The sequence below is a fragment of the Pelmatolapia mariae genome, linkage group LG6 (genome assembly GCF_036321145.2).
Source record: "Pelmatolapia mariae isolate MD_Pm_ZW linkage group LG6, Pm_UMD_F_2, whole genome shotgun sequence".
NCBI classification, from domain to species: domain Eukaryota; kingdom Metazoa; phylum Chordata; class Actinopteri; order Cichliformes; family Cichlidae; genus Pelmatolapia; species Pelmatolapia mariae.
This window is the reverse complement of record NC_086232.1, coordinates 39,137,740-39,161,390: the sequence shown is the minus strand read 5'-3', so window position 1 is coordinate 39,161,390 and position 23,651 is coordinate 39,137,740. Positions and strand designations below refer to the sequence as shown.

General features: G+C 41.0%; 1 protein-coding gene across 3 annotated transcripts in view; it reads left to right on the top strand.

Moving 5' to 3' along the window:
• The window catches only part of LOC134629514 (testis-expressed protein 2-like), a 37,941-nt gene that overhangs the window by 2,698 nt on the left and 11,592 nt on the right, over window positions 1–23,651 (top strand). For all 3 annotated transcript variants that reach the window (XR_010094064.1, XM_063476900.1, XM_063476899.1), the window contains exons 3-7: window positions 19,272–20,793; window positions 21,355–21,555; window positions 21,746–22,070; window positions 22,176–22,414; window positions 22,758–22,922. Coding sequence is in view for 2 of the 3 variants with exons in the window: in XM_063476900.1 (XP_063332970.1) it covers window positions 19,285–20,793; window positions 21,355–21,555; window positions 21,746–22,070; window positions 22,176–22,414; window positions 22,758–22,922 (2,439 nt within the window). In the remaining variant the exon portion in view is untranslated. The remainder of the gene's footprint in view (window positions 1–19,271; window positions 20,794–21,354; window positions 21,556–21,745; window positions 22,071–22,175; window positions 22,415–22,757; window positions 22,923–23,651) is intronic.

Below are 23,651 nucleotides of genomic sequence, written 5' to 3'. Positions count from 1 at the left end.
TGTATGATTTAAGAAGAATTTCAGAATATAATTATAAAGTATTTTGTCAAGGCAGTCAGTTAGGTCATTCATGCTTATGTTCTCAATAAATATGTGCACCAAAGCCTCTTAATGCTTTATGTAAAAGATTAAAACTAAAGACACTTTTTCTTTATTTTCATTCATTTTGTGACTACAGATTAATTGTTTGGTTACTTTTCATCTCTCTAAACTCTATTTTTTGTTTCTTTTATCTTTGTCTTTTAGTTTTAGTTTAGTTTTAGCTAAATTTAACAACCCAAAAAGTTGATTCTGTTCATCTGAACGTTGCGTTTCCTGTGGGGGAAACATCTGGCCACTCGTCCAAGTGACTTCTTCACTAAATTACTTGGATGAGTGACTTACTGAATAAGTAATAACGGTGGCCTGAATAGCAGAAATGTAGAAAAATTTGAACATAAACATGAGAGAAGCATCCAGAGCCGCAACCTGTGGCGTTTTGTTTTTTGTTTGTTTTTGAAGCCTACATGGTATGAAGTAAGGTACTTTGTATCCTAAGCCTGATTTGGCATATGTCAGCAAACACATTAAAAGCTGCTCAGACCTCGGCGGCACAGACAGCACCTGTAGGAAGAATTCATGCTGAAAGTGCTGAAACTAAAGGACAGGATGTGGTTGAAAGGATGCAGAGAGAAAGGTGTCATTTTGCCAACCAAAGGAGAAGTAAAAGCTGCCTTAACACACTCAAACCCCTTAGGGTTTGAGTGTGTCTGCAGCATTGATTTGGATCACGTTTTCATTTCCTGTCTCAGAAAGCATGTCACAAATAAAACTGCCGAATGAAAGCCGTTCAAAATGGAAGCCTTTTCCACATGTATGCCCAAACAGAAATCTGTACCGACTGGTAAAACACACACCAACTAGTTTGTGTTGTGGATGTTTTACTTTCTGAGCCAAACATGTTCTGATGCTGTTGTAATGCAGTAAAACAGGTAGTGGCTGTGTTTCTTTATCACCTCCTTAGTGTTGTTCCTCTAATAGAGTTTGACTTATTCATTTTTCACTGTGAGACAAAGAGCATGTGCTGCTCATATGTACCTGCGCCCTGGTGACTCTACACCTGTTCATAGCTTTGAGTCACTTTCTTGTCTTCCAAGTTCTCAGCAGACCAAATCTATTTTTCGAACATCAGGAATATTCGTTTTTTATTTTTCTTACATCAGATTTTTCTTCAGCTGAGATGTAGACACACTTTTTTTTTTAAATAAAACTGTATTTTTAAAAAAGGTTAAAAAAAAAAAAAAAAGAAACAGACTCTGAATGAAATGAAATAAACTTTTAGGAAGAAAAAAAGGTTTTTGGGGGGAAAGGTAAGCAAACCTTTTTTGTTTTGGTTTTCTGTGTTTGGCTTGTGATTGATTTTTCTTCATACATGTTTATGTCCTGGCCCTCACCAGAATTAAAGATAATTTATGTATCATACACAAAATAACTACCCCGATGTGCTCCAAGACAGCTGCCAAGTGGCAGGAAGTTTATTGGTAGCATTTGTACCTACAAAGCCTTGAAGAAGACAGATGATTGGGAGTTAACATGACAAAATATTGACATGAAATTATTGTACTTAGGCTATGTGGGGCAGTTTTACACGGGGTACACTCTCTCATTGTGATTTACAGCTTTCTCAGTTAAACAATGAATGAATGAAGGCCTCTGTTAAAGGAAACCACAGATTGAAAAACAAAAAAGGGTTCATACTTCTCCAGCTATTTTATGCATGCGTGAGTTTTATCCATGCATTAGAATTATGATGTCTCATTAACTTAACTTTTTAGCTCAGTTTCCTTTTCACTTCCTCTTTTGAGTCTTAAAATTTGTTTTTAAAGTCACTTACATTCAAGGAATGGTTAGATTATGTGTTTGGCATTTACCTGCTACAGTTCAAGTTGGAGTCAAGTAGCTTTAAACTGTAATAATATGAGTAAGTGTCCTCTCAGAGATAACCAAACATGCCTGACTGTGTGTATGTTCCCCTACAAACCAATGGAAAACAATGTTTATTCAAAACACCGCTCATCGAGAGCTCACATTCAGTACTGCCCTCATTGATACATCTGCCAAGTTTAAAGTGAAGAACAGTTGTTGAGCTGGGCGACAAACAAACAGAGAGAGATTTTGCAAATGAATGGGATAGGCTATCTACTTAAATGAAAAGAAACGTGAAAGTGTTTCTCCATGAACCGTGGCCCAGATTTTTAATAGTTTGTAATCTTTACAACAATGTAAAAGGCAATAAGCTGAGCCCATTGTCACATGTGAGTGTGCTGTTACAGGCAACTTTTTTTTTTTCTGTTATCAGATCAATTTCCAAGGCTTTGTTGAGCTTAAAGAATTCCTGATAGGGGTGTGATTTGTTGATTTTTATACAAGTCCATTGAGACTTCAGTAGATAAGAGTGATGTTGATCAGGAACATAATGGTAGTTTCCATGGCAGGGCAACTATACTGTACGACAGAGTATTAGGGCCACATTAACATAAAAACATGATGTTGATTATTTTGAGAATAAAGTCAAAATTTTGAGATTCAAAGTTAAAGAAAAGTAAATATTATTCTGGGGAAAAAAGTCGAAATGTGGAGATTACGTTGTTGTTTCAAGACAAACTGCCACATTTGCTATACCCTCTGCAAAATGCCTTGTTTTGATGAGTTGGTGAAACAAAATGATTGGCCGTCTTGTGATACAAAATACACCCTCTTTATCGTATGAGGGTTTAACCACTGATAACCTTGCATCTGTGCACTGCTAGCCATTTCATTTTGTCCGAATCCACTCCTCTGAGTTTGTGTGGGGGTTTTTTTTGTTTTTCTTTTTTGTTTGTTTTTTGACCAGAGTCGGCTTTCTGCATCATGTTTTCAACATCCACATACTCATCACCACAATGAATTAGAATTACAAATTTAATCTCAAAATTTTGACTTTATCCTTGAAGTGATCGATAATAGTTTTTTCTTAATGTAGCCCTAATACTTTTAAAAAAAAATGATAAACTACCTAAGAATTAAATCTATGTTGGCATTAACTTTAGCTCTTTCCTGTAGTAAAGCCAGGAACCTTTTGTAAGCTCCGTCATCTTTGATGCAGGTGCCAGCAGACGCCTTAAACAGGTGCCGCTCCCTTACTGGAATAATGGCCATTACTGGGACATCAGGAGAATGTGTCACACTATCAGGCTTCGGTGATTTCAGGCTCTGCCTCACTTGTGCTCTGCTTGCACCGTACTCAACACTCAGTTCACTGTTGCCATCATAATAATCACCTCTGTTACCAGAGGAGAGAGACACGGGCAAGGTAGGGGGCGGGGAGGTGTTTAAATATAGCTTTTCTAAAAATATTTCTCTCTTGGAACTGAGGCAAATTCACAAAGCTGCAGGCAACAGATTGTATGAAAGCAAAAATCAGAGAGATTTCTGAGAATCTGTGAATTTATTTACAGTTTTAATGTCAGCCCAGAGGAGCAGCACAGCTTTATTTCATAAGATTAAAGCCACTCCTTTGCAGTTTCAAGCAGTCATTTGCTATTTCAGTCTCCAATGAGCTGCTCTCACAGTTTCACAATGTGGTCTTTTGTCATTACAGTTTGGCTGGGACTTGCTTTGCCTAATTCCTATTGCTTTGACCAGCACTGAAAAATACACGATTACAGCATTCCCGACTTTTGCTAAGGTTTTTATTTCTGTTCATTGTGCAAGTGGGCAACAATTAAAGTGTCTGCTCAGAGGGGAATTTTTCTTCTTTTTTTACCACATTATTTTACATTTTCTATTAATTGCATCAAATGTTGGAAATCATTTAAAATCATTAGTGTTTTATTGATTAAATGTGCCGCTGTGCAATCTGCACTCTAATCCTTAGAGTTTGTTTCATCTTTTATTGGCTTGTGAAGTGGCTTCTCAGCAACGTTTGATGTCTCACGTGGGCCTCAGAAGCTCACTGTTATGGAAGTGCATTGAGTAGCATGAAATGTAATTACTGCAGACAGATTAGCTGCCTTTTACAGTTGTGGTGGATGGAATCAGAAGCAGGCAAAACCCACAGTCCCAGTTTACAGATTTGGGGGGGGGGGATGCTTTTTAAGCTTTAAAATGATCTTAAACTCTGAGAAATTATGAGTTTTTCAGTCATCATTTCAGAAAATTAATTAAAATATTATGTTGACATTTGGCAAGAGTTTGTGCTGAATCCTGAGGAGACCCATGCCATTATTACTTAATCAGTTTTCTCAGAAACTAAGCACTAGGTCAGGGTCTTATGAAAAGAGCCCTTTGCCTTAACGGCATTTGCACAAAACATGATGTGGTTTTCCTCTTCAGCAATAAAACAGTAATCCTCATACTCTTATCAGTGTCTCGCTTTTTACAGGAAGAACTGCCCGTGTGACTCGCTGCTTCAGGGTTATTGCTTAGTAGCTAAAAAAGGTTAAGAGCAGCAAAAGCTTTAAAACTACTTAAAGTGCTGTAGGTCACAAATGTTTAGTTTACACTGAAAGAATAAAAGGTGACATGTCTCCTGGGAGTTGGGGCTGTAGCTGAACGAGTCTCTGTGACTGGAGCAGAGAGGCGGATCTGTTACCGTTTTGTCACCGCTGCTGCCAAGAAGCTCATTCAAAAATAATGAGGGCTTGTTGATGAGCTTAAGCAGTTAAGTGAGGAGTGCATTATTTAGCGGGAACAACTGGCATGGTTTGAAATACATAGGAGCAAGTATAAATTGGATTTGAAGTGCTTTGTTTGTGAATCATGAAAATAGTGTTTTGTCTGAGTAGATGTGGTTGTGTAACGCCGGGGTCACTGTGCTCTGAAAACCTGCTGTTGGCCTTGTTCTTTGCCTTTCTCTCTGTTTGTTGCTGAAAACAGGCTTTTTCTCTTTTCTTTTTTTTTTTTTTTTTTTTTTTTTACTTCCTAGTCTCGATAGACGGCCCATCACATGCTCGTCATGAGTCTTCGTGCTCTTTCACTGTATTGATCCATAACACCAAGCTATTGCGTGCAATAATTGAGCAATCGTCATGGCTATTTGGAAACCAGTGCCAACTGTCATAAAAATGCCTGCATATTTGCAAAGAAAGATGGGAAAATGTAAGCTAGTTGTACTTAGTACCTAATTGTATTAAATAATTTCTTGTTTCTGTAGTTATAAAAGGTTGTTACTCACATATTAAAACCTTGGCAGTCTTGTGTGCACAGCTTAACTGATGTATTATATATTGAAGCTATATACTGAAGTTTTATTATACTGTCGTTATAAAGCTTAGACCTTTGAGCATTTGATTCTACCTGCTTAAAAATATAATCAGAAAACAAACTGTTTAAATGGGACCCTTTTATTAGCCAGTCTAAACCTGACGTCCTGTGGAACAGGTGTGCAGGATAAATTAACATGAAATGTGCACTGCTTAGCAATACTGCCTCAGAAAAAAAGGTTTAGGCTTCAAACTTTGTGTTCTTCCTGTACATGTGTGGTTTCTACAGATTTGCATGTTGGGTTAATGGTGAGACGACTAAAGCTCTTAATGTGCACGCATATTCTGTGTGAATGGGTTACTTAGATGTGCTATGTAAATTCCCAAGTGTCTGACGGAATATATAAATAACCAAATTAAAACTGTAGTTAATATATTTTTACTTTGGTGATCAGAAACTTGCCTCTTCAGTTTCATCATGCATTATGATTGCACACTGCATGAGTAGTAATCACAACCACAGTCATACTAACCTTTATAGTATATATGGTATATATTTTCAAAGCTTTGCACATACTCTCTGATAAAGTGCCATCATGGAACAGAAACTTTGCACCTGGAGGGAGTTTAGCAGAGGGTGAAATCAGATATAATTTATGGACGTCATATTTCACACACTACTGATTTCTCGGTTTTAATCGGGGCCAATGAGTGAGGCTCGTTCACCTTTCCGACTGTAGCATTAGAATTTAAAGAAACCTCGCTCATCACTGGTTTTACAGCAGTGACGAGTGAGGCCTGAGCTGAATATGATCACTGTTGGTAGTTTGTGTTTATCCCGACTGTGCAGGATAAAAGAGCACACTGACCTTCAGATATCAATGGCATAATCGTATTTTCTCATTACTTTATGCTGGTTGTGTGATTTCAGTGGCTTTAGCTGGCCGAGGAGTGCTCGGAGAGGGCTGGTACCTGCAGTGATCCCAGTGCCTAACATTTCAGTCCGTGCCTGTCGCACCAGTTCCTCAACATTCTTCAGAACAGTTTCTGTTTTGTTGGGCTGCTATTGTTTGTCTCCAGCACTTGGAATGACTCCATGTTGATGTTTAGAGTAAGATTTTTGCTGTTTGTGTTGTTATTCCCATGCCCCACTTTTGTGCTTTGGAAACAAAGATGGCCTCATTTTAAAGAAATAACTTTTGTAAAACCCTGCCCATATTAAACAAGCCAATGTTTTGAAACAAAAAGGTGTTTGTGGAAACCAAGCGCTCAGGCTTTAGAGTGCTCTAAACGCACCATTTTAAAGATTTATTAGTTTGTTTTTACTCTCAAATCTGTATGAATTCAGTGACAGCACATGTCCCTGATTAGTGCATCTCAGGTAGACATGCACAGAAACCCCACCCACCCACCCACTGTTCGAGATGCTTTGCTGAATAAAGTTGGACTAAAAGGAGCTAAAATGTCTTGTTTTAGATTAACTGAGGAGCCATACCAAGGTGAATCTAAAGAAGAATCATTTTGAATTTGTGATCATACAAAGCTACTCTAAAAGAAAATTTCAAATACAAATATGGAGATGGAAATGAGGAGAATAGACCCACTTTAAAATCATTTAGCCCTTGATCACACTGTCTTTGAGGGCAGACCAATTCAGTCATAAAGAGTTATGAAACTGGATCTAGGCTACAGAGAGATTCATGTGGTGCAACACATAATTATCAGCCCCTGCCATTTATGAATGTCTTCTTTGCCAGGAAGCCAGAGGCAGTTAACAAGGTAAACATTGGCTAATAAATCAGTCCATCCCGATCCTCCCACACCAATGTTTTAGTATGTGCTTCTGTGAGTATTTAGGTGTCCTTTAAGAGTCCGAATTATGTCAATTTTGTCATTGAAAGTTAAACCTAAAGCCCAGTGTGGATACCCATGTAACCTTCAGCTTGTTGACATGACCGCACAGCCACAGATAAGAACAGTTATTTGTCTGTGGTTTCTGCAGCTGTCCGTCTGTGCGTCAGAAATTGAGTAAAATCTCAGCCTTTGTTCAATCACTCAAATATTCATAGAAAATGAAGAAATGCATTTCTTTTTTTTCTTTTTTTTTCTTTTTTTTTTGTAAACCTGTCCCGTTTGGTTCTTTTGCCATCAGAATTATTGTCTAAAGGCGAAGAAAGATGCCCAACGGATTTACTTTACCAAATGGACCATCCCAGCCTTGCCGTAATGGTCCATTTGATTTACCTTTTATTGTTTATTTTATTTTATTTATTTTTTTATTTTTTTTACTTGCTAGATATGGGACAGGGGAAAAGAAAAGGGGGAAGAAGAAAAAAAAACAGCGAAGAAGAGGGACGGGGATAAAGGGCAAAAAACAAAAACCAACAAAATAAGCAGACAAAAAATACATATATCGATCACCTGGATCACCTGTTGGGAAAGAAAAAAGAAAACAAGCAGAAGAAAACGAGAGTAATAGAATAAACAACATCACAATGATATATGGGAATATAACGCTAAATACTTAATATTAAACATTATTGTGCAGCACGTAAGATCGACAGCGCACAGTGTGCTTTGAGGTAGGAGCCAAAAAGGGTGTAGTTTGTGTGTGTGATCACCTGTGTGTACACCTGTGAGCATGAGCGCGCTTGTATTTAAAAGGTTCCTTAATGTAATGATCTGCTAGGGGGTGTGGGGGACCACAGTCCCATCCTCCAGGGCATGAAGCAGGTATGGAGGAGATCAATACTCCAGACATCCAGAGGCCCCCAGAACACAAGAGACCAAGGAAGACCAACAGAGGGGCAGCCGCGCCACTGTCCCAGAAAGAGCTGAGGAGAGTCCCAGATGAGGGGTCACTCAGCAGCCGCGGAGCAGAAGCCAGGGGGGGTTGCAGTGACGTGCCCGTGAGCTCCGCCGGCAGCCAGCTGTGCCTGAGTGACCGAGCCCCAGGCCGAGAGGCCGAGGGCACCCCACCCCCGAAGTGGCCCGAGCGAGCCCCAGGTTCCAGGCCCCGATAAGCAGCCACCAAGGAGTGAGCCGGTGTGTACCCGGACGCCCACCCCCGGACACAAAGAACCACCAACGCATCGATGTCTGAGGGCGTCTGCCACCGGCAGGGGAAGTGGTGGGGGGAGATAGGCCTCCAAACCTTGGAGGGCCTGAGATGTCCCCAGAGAGGTGGCGTCTGATACCCAACCTGACATATAGACACAGACATACAGGCACACTCAAATACAAACATCCATTCCCACCCTCATGCTCTCATAGGCAATTACTCCACACTCAACCAACGTGGAGACAGACATAAAGAGACGCTGTACACACAATCACACTCCCCAAGCGTACTCTAAGAACCGGGTCTAGGTACCCTTGCCCCTGGAGGGGGAAACTGCACCCAGACCCAGGTGGTGTTACCCTTTTCCCTGCAGTGGGGAGAAGCAGACTGCCCCGACTCCGCAGCAGCAGGGAGGCCCCACACACCAGACCCCAGTCGGACGGCCAACTCCTCCTCCTAGCCCCCCCGCTCCAGCAGGCCGCAGAGACCGGGGGTGTGAGAAGACTCCAAACCTCCCTCTACCCGCTCATATGTAGTGTTGATGTATATGTGTTCTAAGGTGCAATTAAAACCCAGGAGGGCATGGAGCTACCTGCCAGAGAGCAGCAGGTAAGCGCATAGCCCCTCCTGATAGCCCTCAATGTCTACGTGTATTTAAAATTGAGAGGTGGGCAACGACGCCAGGGGTGAGGTGTACACCCTGATGGTAATTTGGAGTCCGTGTTGTGAGCCCACCCCCAAGATCCTATATGTATGTGTTATGAGAGTGTGAGTAATGTGAATGTCTAAGTTGTGAGATAAAATTGAGGCAGAGGCAGCCAGAAGGGGACAGAGGGGGGGGATGCCTCCTCTGCACCCTGGTGACACACCCCTACCCCAAGGCCCTGCATGTGTGGGTGATTGTGGTGGAGCGGGAAGAGGGAGGCAGCTGGAGATGGGGAAGGAAGAAAGGGAGGGGCAAGTGACCCCTCCCTGGGGCCAGCTCCCCCGCTGACCCCAGTAGGCACCCCCATGCTCTGCAACCCGCCAGGGAAAGGGGGCCCAGGCCCATCCGGACCAGGGCCCAGTGCAGCAGCGCCGCCCGGCCCTACAGAGCCCGGGACAGCCCACCTGACCCCACTACAGAGAAAACTGCACCCACCCCATCATCCACTCATCTTTCAGACTACACAAGACAATAGACGCCCAGGCTGAGATCTTCCTCCACCTCTCCTATATCTCCCCCTCCTGCAGAGAGAATTCCTGAGGAGAGGAAAGCTCCTGCAAGATGTGATAACCTCCCCCACCAGTTGAAGAGTCCCCCAGGTGGCTCGATGCACCGGTGGCGCCCTGCGCCAGGACTGGGCCCCCATATACCCACCCGCCCACAACCCCAGCAACACACCAACCAGGACCCGAGCCCCCGAGGCCCGGCCAGGGCCCCAGCCCAGAGACGGAGCGCTCCCAGAACCTCACGCCCGTCCCGGACCCACCCAGGGGCAGCCAGGCTACCAGGTCAGTAACCCACGTCCGTCAGCACAGACCCTCCCCTAGCCCCGCTGCACGCAGCCACGAGGAAACCGTCACCTAAGAGCCAACAGAGCCCTTAATTGGCCATGACCGCTACCCCGGGTTGAGCCCCCCAAGGAAGATGCTCCTGGGGAACCCCCCGACGCCCTAAGCCTGTCCCTACCCCCACACCAATCACAACAGTGAAGGTGGGACCAAACTATGACCCCCCACCCCCGCTAGGTGATGGAGCTGATCAAAGGAGCCCAGAGCAATTGATCTGATGTGGTGGCAGAGGCTGTATCAAGACTAATGTAATCTAATAGATAATTTCTATACTGGTTAGAATTAAGATTATTTTTATTTTTCCAGTTCATGAGGACTGTTTTCTTGGCTATGCATAGGGCAGTGAAAACCATGTGGGCTATATTCTTTTCTGAAGTGACATTATCTAAGCTGCCCAACAAACACACTAAAGGAGAAGTTGGAATGTTACATTTCAGACACTTCGACAAGTCTTCACATATCTCACGCCAAAACTTCTGAACTGGTGGACAGAACCAAAGAGCGTGGATATAATTGTCCGGTGAATTGGTTTGGCAGTGTGAGCAGTTGTTGGTAGACGTAAAGCCCATCTTGAACATCCGATGACCTGTATAGTGCACTCTATGTAGTATTTTGTATTGAATTAATTGAAGACTGGGATTTCTAATTAGATGAAAGGTTTTTAAGCAAATCTGAGACCAGAAATTTTGGTCTAAGTTAACTGATAAATCCGCTTCCCATTTTGCAATAGGAAGTGATATTGATTCATCTATTTTAGAAAGCATTCTGTATATTTTGGATAGTAATTTGGGGGTTTTAAGAGTAAGAAATTGAACCACACTTGGTGGTGTTTGTAGTTCAACTTGACCCGGTTTAAATTTCTTTTTTACTATGGATTTAATTTGTTGATATTCTAAAAATCTTTTCTTGTTGATCCCATATTGTGTAACTAGTCTGTCAAATGGAATAAATTCTGTTCCTTCTAGTATATGTTCTAAATATTTGATTCCTTTACCACTCCAATCTGAAAAGTTTATCATATTATTGTTTTGTAATATGTCAGGGTTGTTCCAGATAGGTGTACGTTTGCATGGGATTAATGAAGACTCTGTCAACTTCAGAAACTCCCACCATGCTGTCAGAGAGGAGCTAATGTTGACGCTTTTGAAGCATTCATGTCGTTGAATGTTTGAGCTGATAAATGGTAGATCTGAAATCTCTAGATTATTGCAAAGTGCTTGTTCTACATCTAGCCAAGGTTCATCTAAGAGGGTATGTTTTAGCCATCCTGAGATAAATTGGAGCCTGTTGGCTAAGAAGTAGTGCTGAAAGTAAGGTAGTTCTAATCCTCCTTTATCCTTGGTCTTTTGTAGTGTTTTTAAGCTTATACGTGGGGGCTTATTTTTCCAAAGGAATTTGGACATGTATGAATCTAGAGATCTGAACCAATCTTGTGGCGGTTTAGTTGGGATCATTGAGAATAAATAATTTATTTTTGGTAAGACCATCATTTTTATAGCGGCAACCCTTCCCACGAGTGATATGGGTAGACATTTCCACCTAGCCAGATCGCCTTCTACTTTCTTTAAAAGTGGGATATAGTTTAATTTAGTTAGATCTGCAACCTTGGGAGAAACATTAATACCTAAATATTTTATATTTCCCGATTGCAGTGGAGTAGAAGAGGAATTATGGAAGGAGCAATTAATCGGAAGGACTGTAGATTTTGACCAGTTAATTGAGTAATCTGATATTCTTGCAAAAGAGTTTATCAATTCAATCACCCCAGAGATATTGGTTTGTGAATTTTGGAGAAAGAGTAGCACATCATCCGCATAAAGGCTGATTTTATGTTCCACGTTCTTGCATTTTATGCCCTTAATTACTGAATTCTGTCTAATTGCTGCTGCTAGTGGTTCAATAAAAATTGCAAACAGTGAAGGGGAGAGTGGGCATCCCTGCCTGGTGCCCCTCAGGAGACAGAAGCTGGAGGATGTCTGGTCATTTGTTCTGACACAAGCTGTTGGGGAATTATATAATATTTTTAACCAGTTGATGAAAGAAGATCCAAAACCAAATTTGTGTAAAGTTGTAAATAGAAATTTCCAGTTAACTCTGTCAAACGCTTTTTCTGCATCTAAAGAAAATATTGTAGTTTCAAGGTTTTTACTGTATGAGTAGTCTATCAAATTAAGTAATCTACGTGTATTTGTTGATGAGTGTAATGTATAAGAAATGCATTTCTTATACATTACAATCAAGCTAATCATGGGACCCCAAACTCTTTTAAAGCAGTCACTCTAGAAGTGACACCGAACCATGTAACAGGTTTCTCCAACTGAAACATTTTGGATTGTAATGTCGCTGATCACTGATGAGTTTCCAGGACAGAGCGGCGAGGTAGACTTTCTGCCTTTTTCTTTCATCGGCTAAAGTTTAAAACTTTTGATATGTCAATGTGGATTTGCTGGGCTACTGTTTTATATATGCTAATGCAATGTTATAAATTTGGCATGTTTTTCTTTTCTCTTGAATTTATAATGATCCTTCAGTATTTGTTACTTGTACTATTTTGACTCGTGGGTGGCTTCTGCTTTTTTACCCCTGACCCATAAAAGGCTGACGGAGTGTTGATAACACTGTGCCAAGTGGGCGGGCAGCATGAAAACCAAGGTTTGCGAATGGGAGAGCTCGAGAATGAAGTGACTTAGGACTTTCAAATTGACGCCATAGCTGCGTCTACTAAAAATATCAGACAAGTTCGAATCTCAGAGACGTCAAGGTCAGAGGTCAAGTTTCCTTAAAATCTTTTGAATGCGATAAAGAAGAAGGAAGTCACTTAGGATTTTGTAATTGATACCTTTGGTCAGGGGTGGGGAACTCCAGGCCTCAAGGGCCAGTGTCCTGCAGGTTTTAGATACCACCCTGGGTCAGCATCAAATGATTGGTTCATTACCAGACCTCTGGGGAACTTCAAGACATGTTGAGGAGGTAATTTAGCCATTTAAATCAGCTGTGCTGGATCAAACACACATCTAAAACCTGCAGAACACCAGCCCTGGAGGCCTAGGGGTACCACTTGCTTCGACCAGTATTTATTATTTTTTTTAGTGCCATCTATGACTTATATACCATGCCAGATGTGTTGGGGCTGGTATTTGATTCTGTCTCATTGTGTGTTTGTTGAAGGCTGATGAAGATTAAACTGATTTTTCTACATATTTGGTCTAAGAAACATGAGGTATGATCTTAGCAGAAGACACGGTGCCTCAGTAGTCTTCTATTGTTATACTCACACTGCAATATTCAGAAAGCTTTTGTTTTAACTTGAGCCACATCAGTGCCATACTACTCTGCTTTATGTGTGCTCTTCTGCTTTGTTCTTCTCTTCTCTGTCTGTGGAAATATGTACAAAATCAGGGCACAAGAATCAGAACCGTAAAGGCAAGTTATTGAGCAGACTTGCACCTTCACATATTGCTGTGGTGAGAGAAGGCTTATAGAGGTACAGGGAGCCATTCTCTAGAAATGAGTTGAGTCATTTCTCCCATTTCAACATTAGTTTTTATTATCTGCCACAAAAAATTAGGCATAAAATGTGTGTGCAGCTATTAGATGTCTGTACCCATTACTTATTGTTTCTGCAATGTTGACATTAGTGTTTATGGGGTGTGACACTTTCCTTAGCCGTGAGTGTCGGCACTGGGAAAGCTATTAACTCTGCAAATAAACAGCTGGATTTAAAGCGGGACTACTTCTAATCCCTTCCCTGGCAACTTGAAAGTGTTCTGGGATTTCATTATGCCTCCTACTGGTGTGTTTTGCCGTTGTAGTTTCATCTCCATCCCTTAGCAAGCGTCATCTAAATGCTGCTGATTATCTGAAACAGTGGAGCATGACATTTGAGATTCTCTGAGGGGGTTGGCTTGTGGTGCTGTTCTGGCAGAGAGCATCAGGCACGGTGACTTGCAAAAATACTCTTGTAGTGAAGTTACTGAGCTGCAATCAGTGGAAATGCTGTTAGCCCAATTTAAGATTATTTTAGGCTCAAATGCTCAGAAAAATCATTTTCAGTCTTGTTTTTTTTTTCTCATATACCATAGAAGCAATTTACATAAATGTTCGATTTACGTTGATTAATTATAACTCAGTTACAAATTAGTGGTTTTGAGAAAAGTGAACAGTTGACCATGTCTTGGGAAAACATTGTTTGAGAAAATGATGTCCATCATGTGCCGGATCATACTGATCATCAGGGGGGAAGAAAACATGAGGGTCACGAGTGTTTCCACCATATTTTGGGTGTCAGGCACATAATTAAAGAAGTGACTGAAATGTGAAAAATGAAAAAAGGGAACTTTAGGTCAAAATTCAAAACCTAGTCACTCATGCACAAGTCATTCCTTGATGGTTTGTTGTTTGCTAAATATTTATTTATTCACATTGAAAAATAGGGTGAAGGTGACGTTGCAACAAACACAAACACCCTGCAGTGTGTAGAAGTGAGAACAATAATCAGATTTTGTGCAGCACACTAAAGCTACAGAATTCTGTATACTTGTACATTTTACTAGTCAGTTTTATTAATTTATTATTTTATTATTTTTATGCTGTAATGTTTTAGTGGCTATGTCTCTGTACAGTCTACGTCATTAAACATTGTTTAGTTTTGTAAGAAGTAGAGCTGATCAAGAGACATTGCACATTTGTAGGACTGCCCTAAAGCATATCCTGCTTTATTGTTCTTGTGGATCCTAATAGTCACTATAATGTAACGTCAGGTTGTTCGCAGTAAGACTTAAAACTATCAGCTGAGGTCATAAACTCATCATGAAAGTTTACTGAGGCCATAAAGCGAGGTAACAGAAGGTCATTTTTCCCACAGACTTCTTTTGGCCATTAGAAAGAACACAGAGCTAAGGCACTTGAAGACCCATAAGCCAGTGTTTTCCACTGTGTTGGTATCCACTGTGACCTTTAAACAGTGGGTGTTTGGCATTAAAAAGGTTTTATACTTCCTTTGCTTCTGTTTTGGCTGATCTTTATTTGGAATAATCACACTTCACAAGATTATAATACGTATATATTGGTTGAAATATAATTTTTGTTCCCCGAGTGCCAAGTATGACTTCTTTTGTTCTGGATTCACCTGGGTAATACTTTACGTTGGACAGTCTTTTTCTTTCTGGAAACCCAGAAGTTGGTGTATTAAATTATTAGCTGTAAAATAAATTCTAAAGCTGATATACTCATAAGACTGTGGTTCTAACAAATTAGCAAATCGAACTGTGAATGTGTTGTAAGAAAGAGGTGAAGTAAGTGACACATGACATGTACCAGGGAGGCTTTTCTCCACTTCCTTACAGTCACATTAGCAGTTCCAGACATGCTGATGAAGCGTGATTTGAAGTTTTTGGTGAGGTCATGTTGGAGGCGGTCCTGTGCTTGGACACACTGAGTCATGCTACAATGATAACTGTCCCCATTAAGAGAACTAAAGTTCCTCAAGCATGATGGCGTATAAATAATGTTGAAAGGCATATTCTCGCTTTTATAGCCCTCATGTTGGATCATTGATGAATTAATTATGCCATTTAACCCCAAAAAAGAAGAAGAAAGATTTTATGGCAACAATTTTTTTCCATCATGTGACTGCATTTACAGCTTCACTTGGGGACTTCCCACATTTATTATTTTGACATTGTGAAATTTCTGGTTCTGGTTGTGAACTTTAATTGAACTCAGTGGTCAGAAGTCAGGTAGTCTGATAGCAGCCCTCAGAGTTTTAACTGCGCTTGTTTATATTCCCTTATAAAATATATTCATTCACCATAATTTCACTTTCTTCAGCTCATTGTCCACACTGTATCAGTTAGGTCTGCCTGACACAACATCACCCTTTTTACTTGTCTTTATTTTACTCAGTTCACCAGTCAGTTTAATGTTAGTTCTTGATAGAATAAACACAGCACTTATCCACATCTTTTTGTCAGTTTTCCAAAAACTGTATAAAAACAGTAGTTGTTTGTACCCTTTTTTTATGGTTAACTGATTTCTGATTATAGTTTCCTTGTTGCTGTCAGATGTTGCAGCATCCAAATAAATAAGACAAATTACACTAATAGTTAAGATTATGGCAAGGATTATAAACTACAGTCAGTTGCCTCTCAGTATTATAGTCAGTACTGTGTGATATTTTTTTCCATAAATAATCTTAAATAAACTAATCTTATTTTTATTGTATGTATTTTTGTGTGTCTATTTTCATGTTAGCGTGATTTGTTTTCCTTTATTGGTACAGATTTTTGTATGGTATTATATGAATGAAGCTACAGCACAGGAACTAAGGCGACGTCATTTTTCTCCAGTTCATTTTAACAACACTAAACAAGCAAGGCTATGAATAGCCATTCAGTGCATGCAATAGCTCTGTGGAGCTTTTCTCCTTGCCAGTGTATGCTTGTTTTACAAAGAAGTGAGCTGTGAACATGTCCCTAATGAGTGCAAAACATGAGGGTTAATGAGGCTGGCTTGCTTCACCGATTAGCTTTATCAGTATCAGTGGCATTATTCATTCTTCACTGTCCACCAAGTCTGGACATTGGCTCAAGGAAAAGCTCTGGAGACACAAGACAAACAGGAATCTCCATGGTTTGCGTGTACAGATATAGCCTCTGATGGACAGGCCAATCATAAATATGTAAATATACAGCACATGCCGACTTTTTTTTTTTTTTTTTTTTTTTTTTTTTAGCTGTTTGTTTGTTACATTTCCATAGTGCTCGATTAGGAGATAGAACCAGCTTTCAAATCTGACCCAAACAAGTACATAGTTACCCACTATCAATAATCCTAATGTGTTGCTGGCAAAAACTTCCAGGTCCTTAGTCTTGTATGGTAAAATGAAATTCATGTCCAGCTGGCAGTCCACTGAAATGGCCTCATTGTGTTGCTGCTGACTGAAGGCTGTCTAACTGGGGGCAGAGGTGGCTGGCAGACTGCCTGACTGGGTAACAAGCTCACTCGTGACCCATGTGACAATGAGTGGTCAAGTTGAGCCTGTAAATGAGTTAGCCAACATTCATTCCACCTCTGTCATCCAGACAAAGCACAAGGACGCCAGTGCCAAATGTCAACAGGATATTACCATAATTCTATTTTGACTACCAGAGGATGTAAGCAAAGAGCCAGCAGTTAGACTGACAAGTCACTGTATCAACTTTTAATCATTAGTTACAGTGTTAGTAATTGCAAATTGTGTGTCAGTGTTGTCATTTGACTTTTATCATAAGCCACATACAAAGTGTTGAATAGCAACAAGGAAGTGTGTTGGTAATAAAAAGAAACATCTCTACAGTGGATTCTTTTTACTATAACAACCTTGTTTTATGTTACACTAGGCCTAAATCCGTAAGTTCTGACATATGGAAACCTGAAAATTGATCCATGACTTCGATAACGCTGCCATCCTGAAACTTCCAAGGACAAATACACTTAAACTGGTAATTTCCCTTGGTAGGCAATTTGGTAGCAAGGCAGTACAATGCTGCAGTTGCATATACTTGTTTGTTTTTGTTCAGTTTATTCCGATCATGTATTCAGAAGGTCATTTTAGAAAAAAAAAGAAAAGAAATTCTATATAAAATCCAGCAAAGTAAGCTCCAATATCGTTTCACCTATTCGTATTCGGTTACATATCAAAACACTGTTTCAACACCAGCTGTCCTTTGATGGACACGACCCTCCTCCCCTGAGTTTCCACCTTCTTTGAGAGCTTTTGACCATATGCCACATTGCAGCAGCCTGGGTTCAAGTCTGATCCAAGGCCCTTTGCTATGTGTCTTCCCCTTCTCTCCCCACTTTCCTGTCTATTTTCACTGCTTTCTCTATCCAGTACAGGCAAAACTGCGAGGATCTCAGGGCTGAATTGGTGGTAGTGGTAATTTGGTCATTCAGATATGAAGTCTTGGTATAGACCCTTGTTTCATTTACTCTCATAAATTAGCCATTTTGACTCATCTGCCTTCAAATGAGCTTTCTTCTTATTGGTTAGCCCTTACAAACGGAGGTTTAGAACAGTCGATGGGTGGAGACCAAACCTGTAAGTCTACAAAAGTCAGATTCGGGATATTAGGGATAGGATATCATGCAGGTTTAAAAGTAGGGAAGAAAAGACTCCGAAGCATAAACCTTTTGTCCAAAAGGATTACTTGTACATACCCTGACTTCATTATTTGAAACTGTTTGATATGAGCAACCACCATTACAATGGTGCATATGAAAATAAGAAAAAGCCAAATAGGGTCAATTTGAAGTCCTGTGTTATGGCTCTCTTCCACAGCATGCCTTTTATTCTGTCTTCCTTCTCTCTCCCCATCCGGTCACAGCAGATGGCCCCGCCCCTCCCTGAGCTTGGTTCGGCCGGAGATTTCTTCCTGTTAAAAGGGAGTTTTTTCTTCCCACTGTCGCCAAAGTGCTTGCTCATAGGGGGTCATTTGATTGTTAGGTTTTTCTCTGTATGTATTATTGTAGTGTCTACCTTACAATATAAAGCGCCTTGAGGCGACTGTTGTTGTGATTTGGCGCTGTATTAATAAAATTGAATATTTTATTAAAAATGTCAGTCATGTTTGGAAAAGCTTCTTCAGTCTATCAGACTTTGGCAGTGATTACTTCTAAGGATGCTGCTTGATTTTTGCTGAGTCATTTGCTAAGTATTTGAAAGAAGTGTTAGTGGTAGCAGGTAATGCGTCAGACGTCGGGTTCTAATCACTAAATGTGTTTTGGTGGTAATTTAAGATGCCTGATTGCCTCTTAAGTCTGACATAACAAATCTGATTGAGCCGTAAAACACCTTTTCTTTCTTTCCTTTTTCTTTGAGCACCCACGCAGTAATAGATATAGACGCACATTTTCTATATCTATGCTTCCGATGCTGATCGCAAGAAGCTTGATCAGGACTGACTGGTTGTTCACATAGTCTCCCAGCTCTTAGTCCCCATCTGTGCTGGTGTTCAGACTACTCAGTGGGATTTGCTGATGCACTGACAAGGAAGTGCTCCCTTACTGACTTCCTACTGTGGAATAATACCCCCTATGTTTGTGCATGCCCTTTTAAATAGCTTTCGCATGGATTTGAAGATTTGTATTCTCATATTGCATATCTTTAATATGGTCATCTCATGCAGACAGCTCTGACTGTAAGCATGGATTCTCCACCCACTTTTTAAGCCTTGTGTTTATGAGTTTAAGTGTCAATCAAATTAAAGAAGCTGTGCTTAAAGAAAGAAGAGCTAAAACAGCTTGATACTTAATGAGCGTTTATATCAAGACCATCTTTGCTGATTTATCTTGGAAAAATTTCCAACATTTTTCCATTTATTACTATTATTAATTGTTTAATGGACTGACCGTTCCTGCTGTAGTGTAGTGAAATCTCTTTTCCTTCTTTTCAGTGGGAGTATTGAGATGACCAGCCAGCATCCTGGCCATGGAGAGAGTACTCACTCCACGGATAAACAGCCACCTGCCTTCACACCCAGGCTCCATGTCCAGCGGCCTCTGTCAAAGGAGAACATTACCATCCACTTCTCAGCCCTTGGGAAGGAGGAAGAGGAGGAGGAAGAAGAGCTATACTGTACAACTGTCTCCACTCCCTCAGCTGCCATTTATGACTCAGATATCGTGACAGCCTTAGAAGCAAGTGAGGAGATGTTTGACGGGGTGCCATCAGCCTCTGCAGCTGGAGCTGGTGTTATTCCTGAAACATCCAGACTTTCTTCCCCTTCAAGACATCACACTATCAATTCTACCACTCAGACTCTGTCTTCAACCTCAACTTCAAACTCCTCTCCTACAAAATCTTTGAGCTTTCCCTCCAGTGACAAACCTTTTCTAAGCCTAGCGAAGTCCATCTCCTCTGATGCCGAGTCACGTGATGGGGTTTCCTCTATTCCCGCACCATCAGTAAGGCACAGGCATCTCATGAAGACTCTCGTTAAATCTTTGTCTTCAGACACATCCCAGGATTCGTCCTCTTCGTCAGCATCCTACCGTCTTCCAGAATCCCGCCTTAACCTGCAACTCTTTAAGCAATTTCAGTCCCGGTTATCATCTGCTGCCATGTCATCAGCTAGTGATTCTAAAACTGCCCCCTCCTCACCGTTGACATCACCAGATAATCGCAGCTTCTTCAAAGTCTCAGAAGTGGAGGCACGAATCGAAGACACCAAGCGTCGTCTATCGGAGGCAATTTCTGAACCGCTTCAGCTGCTGAGTAAGATCATGGATGAAAAGAGTGGCAACTTAGTTGGCAGCAGCATTTACCGGCCCAAGGTACTTTCTGCCAGTGCCACAGAACTGTCAAGTCTTGGTTCTATCAATGGTCAAATGGAGACTAACAATAATTACTGCATTAAGGAGGAAGAAGGAACTGACTGGGAGGGTGAAAGCCCAAGCAGACAGGCCTCTGCTTCAGCAGAATCCCCGCTGAGCACTGCCTTTGCCACTAAAAGTCCCAGCAAATCATCTTTGCTTTACATGTCTGCTCTTGCGAAGCAGGCAGAAGAGGACTATTGCATTCTGTCCAATGAGGAATTTGAGACTTTTACAGACACAGAAGGTGATGGTGTTGATAAAACTGATAATACTGGAACCAGTAGTCTAACTAAAGTGCCACTAAGTGGTAGTACTGAACCCTGCAGCGAGGATGAATCTGAATATATTGAGCCCCTACCTAGTGTTCCATACTATACTCTCATCATCCTTACTGTACTCCTCTATGGGTGTTTTATATTGCCTCTGCCTAGTTATATTGGAGGAGTGCTGCTTGGGATTGAGCTGGGATTCCTTTTAGCCATTGGTTTTGTGTGGCTGGCAGGACCAAAACGTTCTGGAAGGAACAACATGGGACCTAGACAGCATGGAAAGCTGCTCAATATGACCAAGTTGGACATTAAGGAACCAGATATCTATAAGGTCAGTGAAACGTTTTCAACAGAGAGGAGGCAACATGGCTTGTTTCAGACAAACTTCAAATCACATAATCTACATTTATCAACATATTTTCTTTCATTCGGGAAAGATTTGTACATAGTTACAGCAGCTGTGCGATTTAAAATCATTTTTTCTTCTTGACAACAAAGTGAAAAAGCAGCAAATAAACTTAGAGCAGGATCCTAGGAGAACTATATCCAGATCAATTTAAAAACCCGCCACAGAAAGTGAATACAACAAGCCGTTTGTATTTTCAGTTGAAAAGATGGTGGTTAGGACACATGGTTCATGGAGATACTTGGGTAACCTTTTCAATCACTGTAGAAATATGTTACATAAGTGTAGAGTTTACTCCATTTTCCAGGTACAGTGATCGATTTTGTCTCCTTGTTTGTGGCTCTTCCAAAAAAGTTTTTCTTCATGTTTGAATTCTGGAAAGAATATACAGTGTGTGAGGATAGCAATAGCTTTTCTGGTAAAACTATTTTGCAACACAGTCCTTAAATATAATCAACTCCACGTAAAATCAGTATATCTTTGCAGGGTTGGATGAATGAGATACAGAACTATGACCCAGAGACGTATCATGCCACACTGACGCAGTCCGTGTATGTCCGATTGGAGGGATCCATCATTCGACTGTCTAAACCCAACCACAACATCGCCCGCCGTGCCTCACACAATGAACCAAAACCTGATGTTAACTACATCAGTCAGAAGATTTATGATCTTACATACAGCAAAGTAAGTAGTTACATGCATACATTAGAACAGAATTTATACATTCTTCCAGCTTAACTTTTTTAATGTATCATAAGTCTTTTATAAATTTTGAAATTGTTATTAAAAGAAATTTAAAGAAATTAAACTTTTTAGTTTGGCTATTATCTTTTTTTTTTTTTTTTTTTTTTTTTTAACCAAACTCTTCCCTCAGGTGTATCTCGTGCCTCAGGGTCTCGCCAGGAAGCGAGTCTGGAACAAAAAATACCCTATCTGCATTGAACTTGGCAGGCAGGATGACTTCATGTCAAAGGCAGAAGGTGAAAGAATGGAGGCCAGTGAGGGCACACGGGAGAGAGGAGAGGGAACGGGAGATTTCCAAGAGCGGAGATCATCATCATCATCTTCTTCCATTCTGACTCTCTACCTATTTGGAAGGACTGGCAGGGATAAGGAGGAGTGGTTCCAGCGGTTTTTGTCAGCCTCTAAGCTAAAGGTGGGCTTGAAGAAAAGTTCCAGTGTTGTAGGAATTAAGAAGGGTGAGTAAGGGCTAAAAGGGCCGAAAGTCATTTATTCTTACAATATAGTTATGCTCTTATAGCAGAAATTCATCAACTCTTTGTTACTTTTGCTGTGGCCCACAGCTTTGAGCTGTCACAGTCGCAACAGCAGCCGCAGCAGTCTGGATGAAGCCCTGACATCTCAGACCAAGTCAAAAGACTCATCAGTCTCTTCCACAACAGTGGGCAGTGCCAAAACCAAGCCTCTGCTGGACTACAGTGTCTACATGGGTTCCTTAATGCCTAAAGAGTCTGCAGTCAGCCCTACAGCTGCCAGCCCTGTTCTTCAGAGTCCACAGAGCAGCCCTGGAGCTGATAAGAAGGTAGCACATACTCATTTCACATTCATACTCGTAACACATTTCTCTCTAATTTCCTTTTTGAGGTGTTGTCTCATTTGCGGTGTAACCTCGTTGGACTAAACAGTGACTATACGCAATAAAAATATCATTTTGTGACATATAATAATACATTTTACATTTGCACATATCCTTGCAACATTGCACCCATAGGAATTTCCCTTTGAGATCAATAAAGTTATTTGTATTCCTAATAAGAGGGGCACAATATGTTGTGTTGTTAGGGGATTGGGTGATATTTTGGAATCCCTTTTGGGATAAAAGGTTTATGTGGTGTTTACAGTAACTCATCTGCTCTGTCTTTAAGCTTCAGAGCACCACATCGGCTCAGGTGCAGCCCGACGGAGAAGAGGACGATTCGGTTGCCTGGGTGAATGCCACTGTAGGCAGGATCTTCTGGGACTTCCTGACTGAGCCCTATTGGATTGAACAGGTCTCCAAGAAGATTCAGATGAAGCTCAGCAAGATACGGGTGTGTGGAACAAAGCACATAACCTTTTCCCTTTAGGACCAAGACAGGCATACAAGAGAAAAAGGAGTCATGATCAGCTTCCTGTTGATAACAGGTGTCTGACCACACACAGAGAAGAGACAAACAAACTCCAAATGTCAGTGTGTGTGTATGACGCAGTGCAGAAGCTCCATACCGGGTTTACAAGGAGAGGGAGAGAGAAAGAGGCACTGCATCATTTATTCTATCCCTTAAACAGCATTTTGCACATGTAGACTTTATTGGGCGGGCCTCCTCTGTATATTTTGCGAGTCATGTTTTTGTTTTGTATTTTTTTCAAACCCTCCCCGCCTCCAACCATCCATCCAAACATCCATCCACACATATTTTGAAAGTTCAATTGTTGTTTACCGGCTAGCGTCTTCCGTGAACTAGACGCCCACTCTAACCACAACTTGCAGCTGCACCATGCAGCAAACTGGCTTGTGTGAATATGTCGAAATCAAAACAGAAGTTGGAGACCCCCTCCCAGCCATCTCGATCCTGACCCCCCTCTACAGCGCCACATGCAGTTTAATGCAGTAGAAGAAACTGCTCGGCCCTTCAGTTTCACTCTAATCCTGTCCCCCCAGGCAAAACCTATTTCACTTCATGAAAAATATTTTGATACTGATTTAGATTTTGAAAAATGATACACTAACGTCTATATCTGCTGTAGTCAAGGTTTTTTGTTTGTTGTTTTGTTATTGC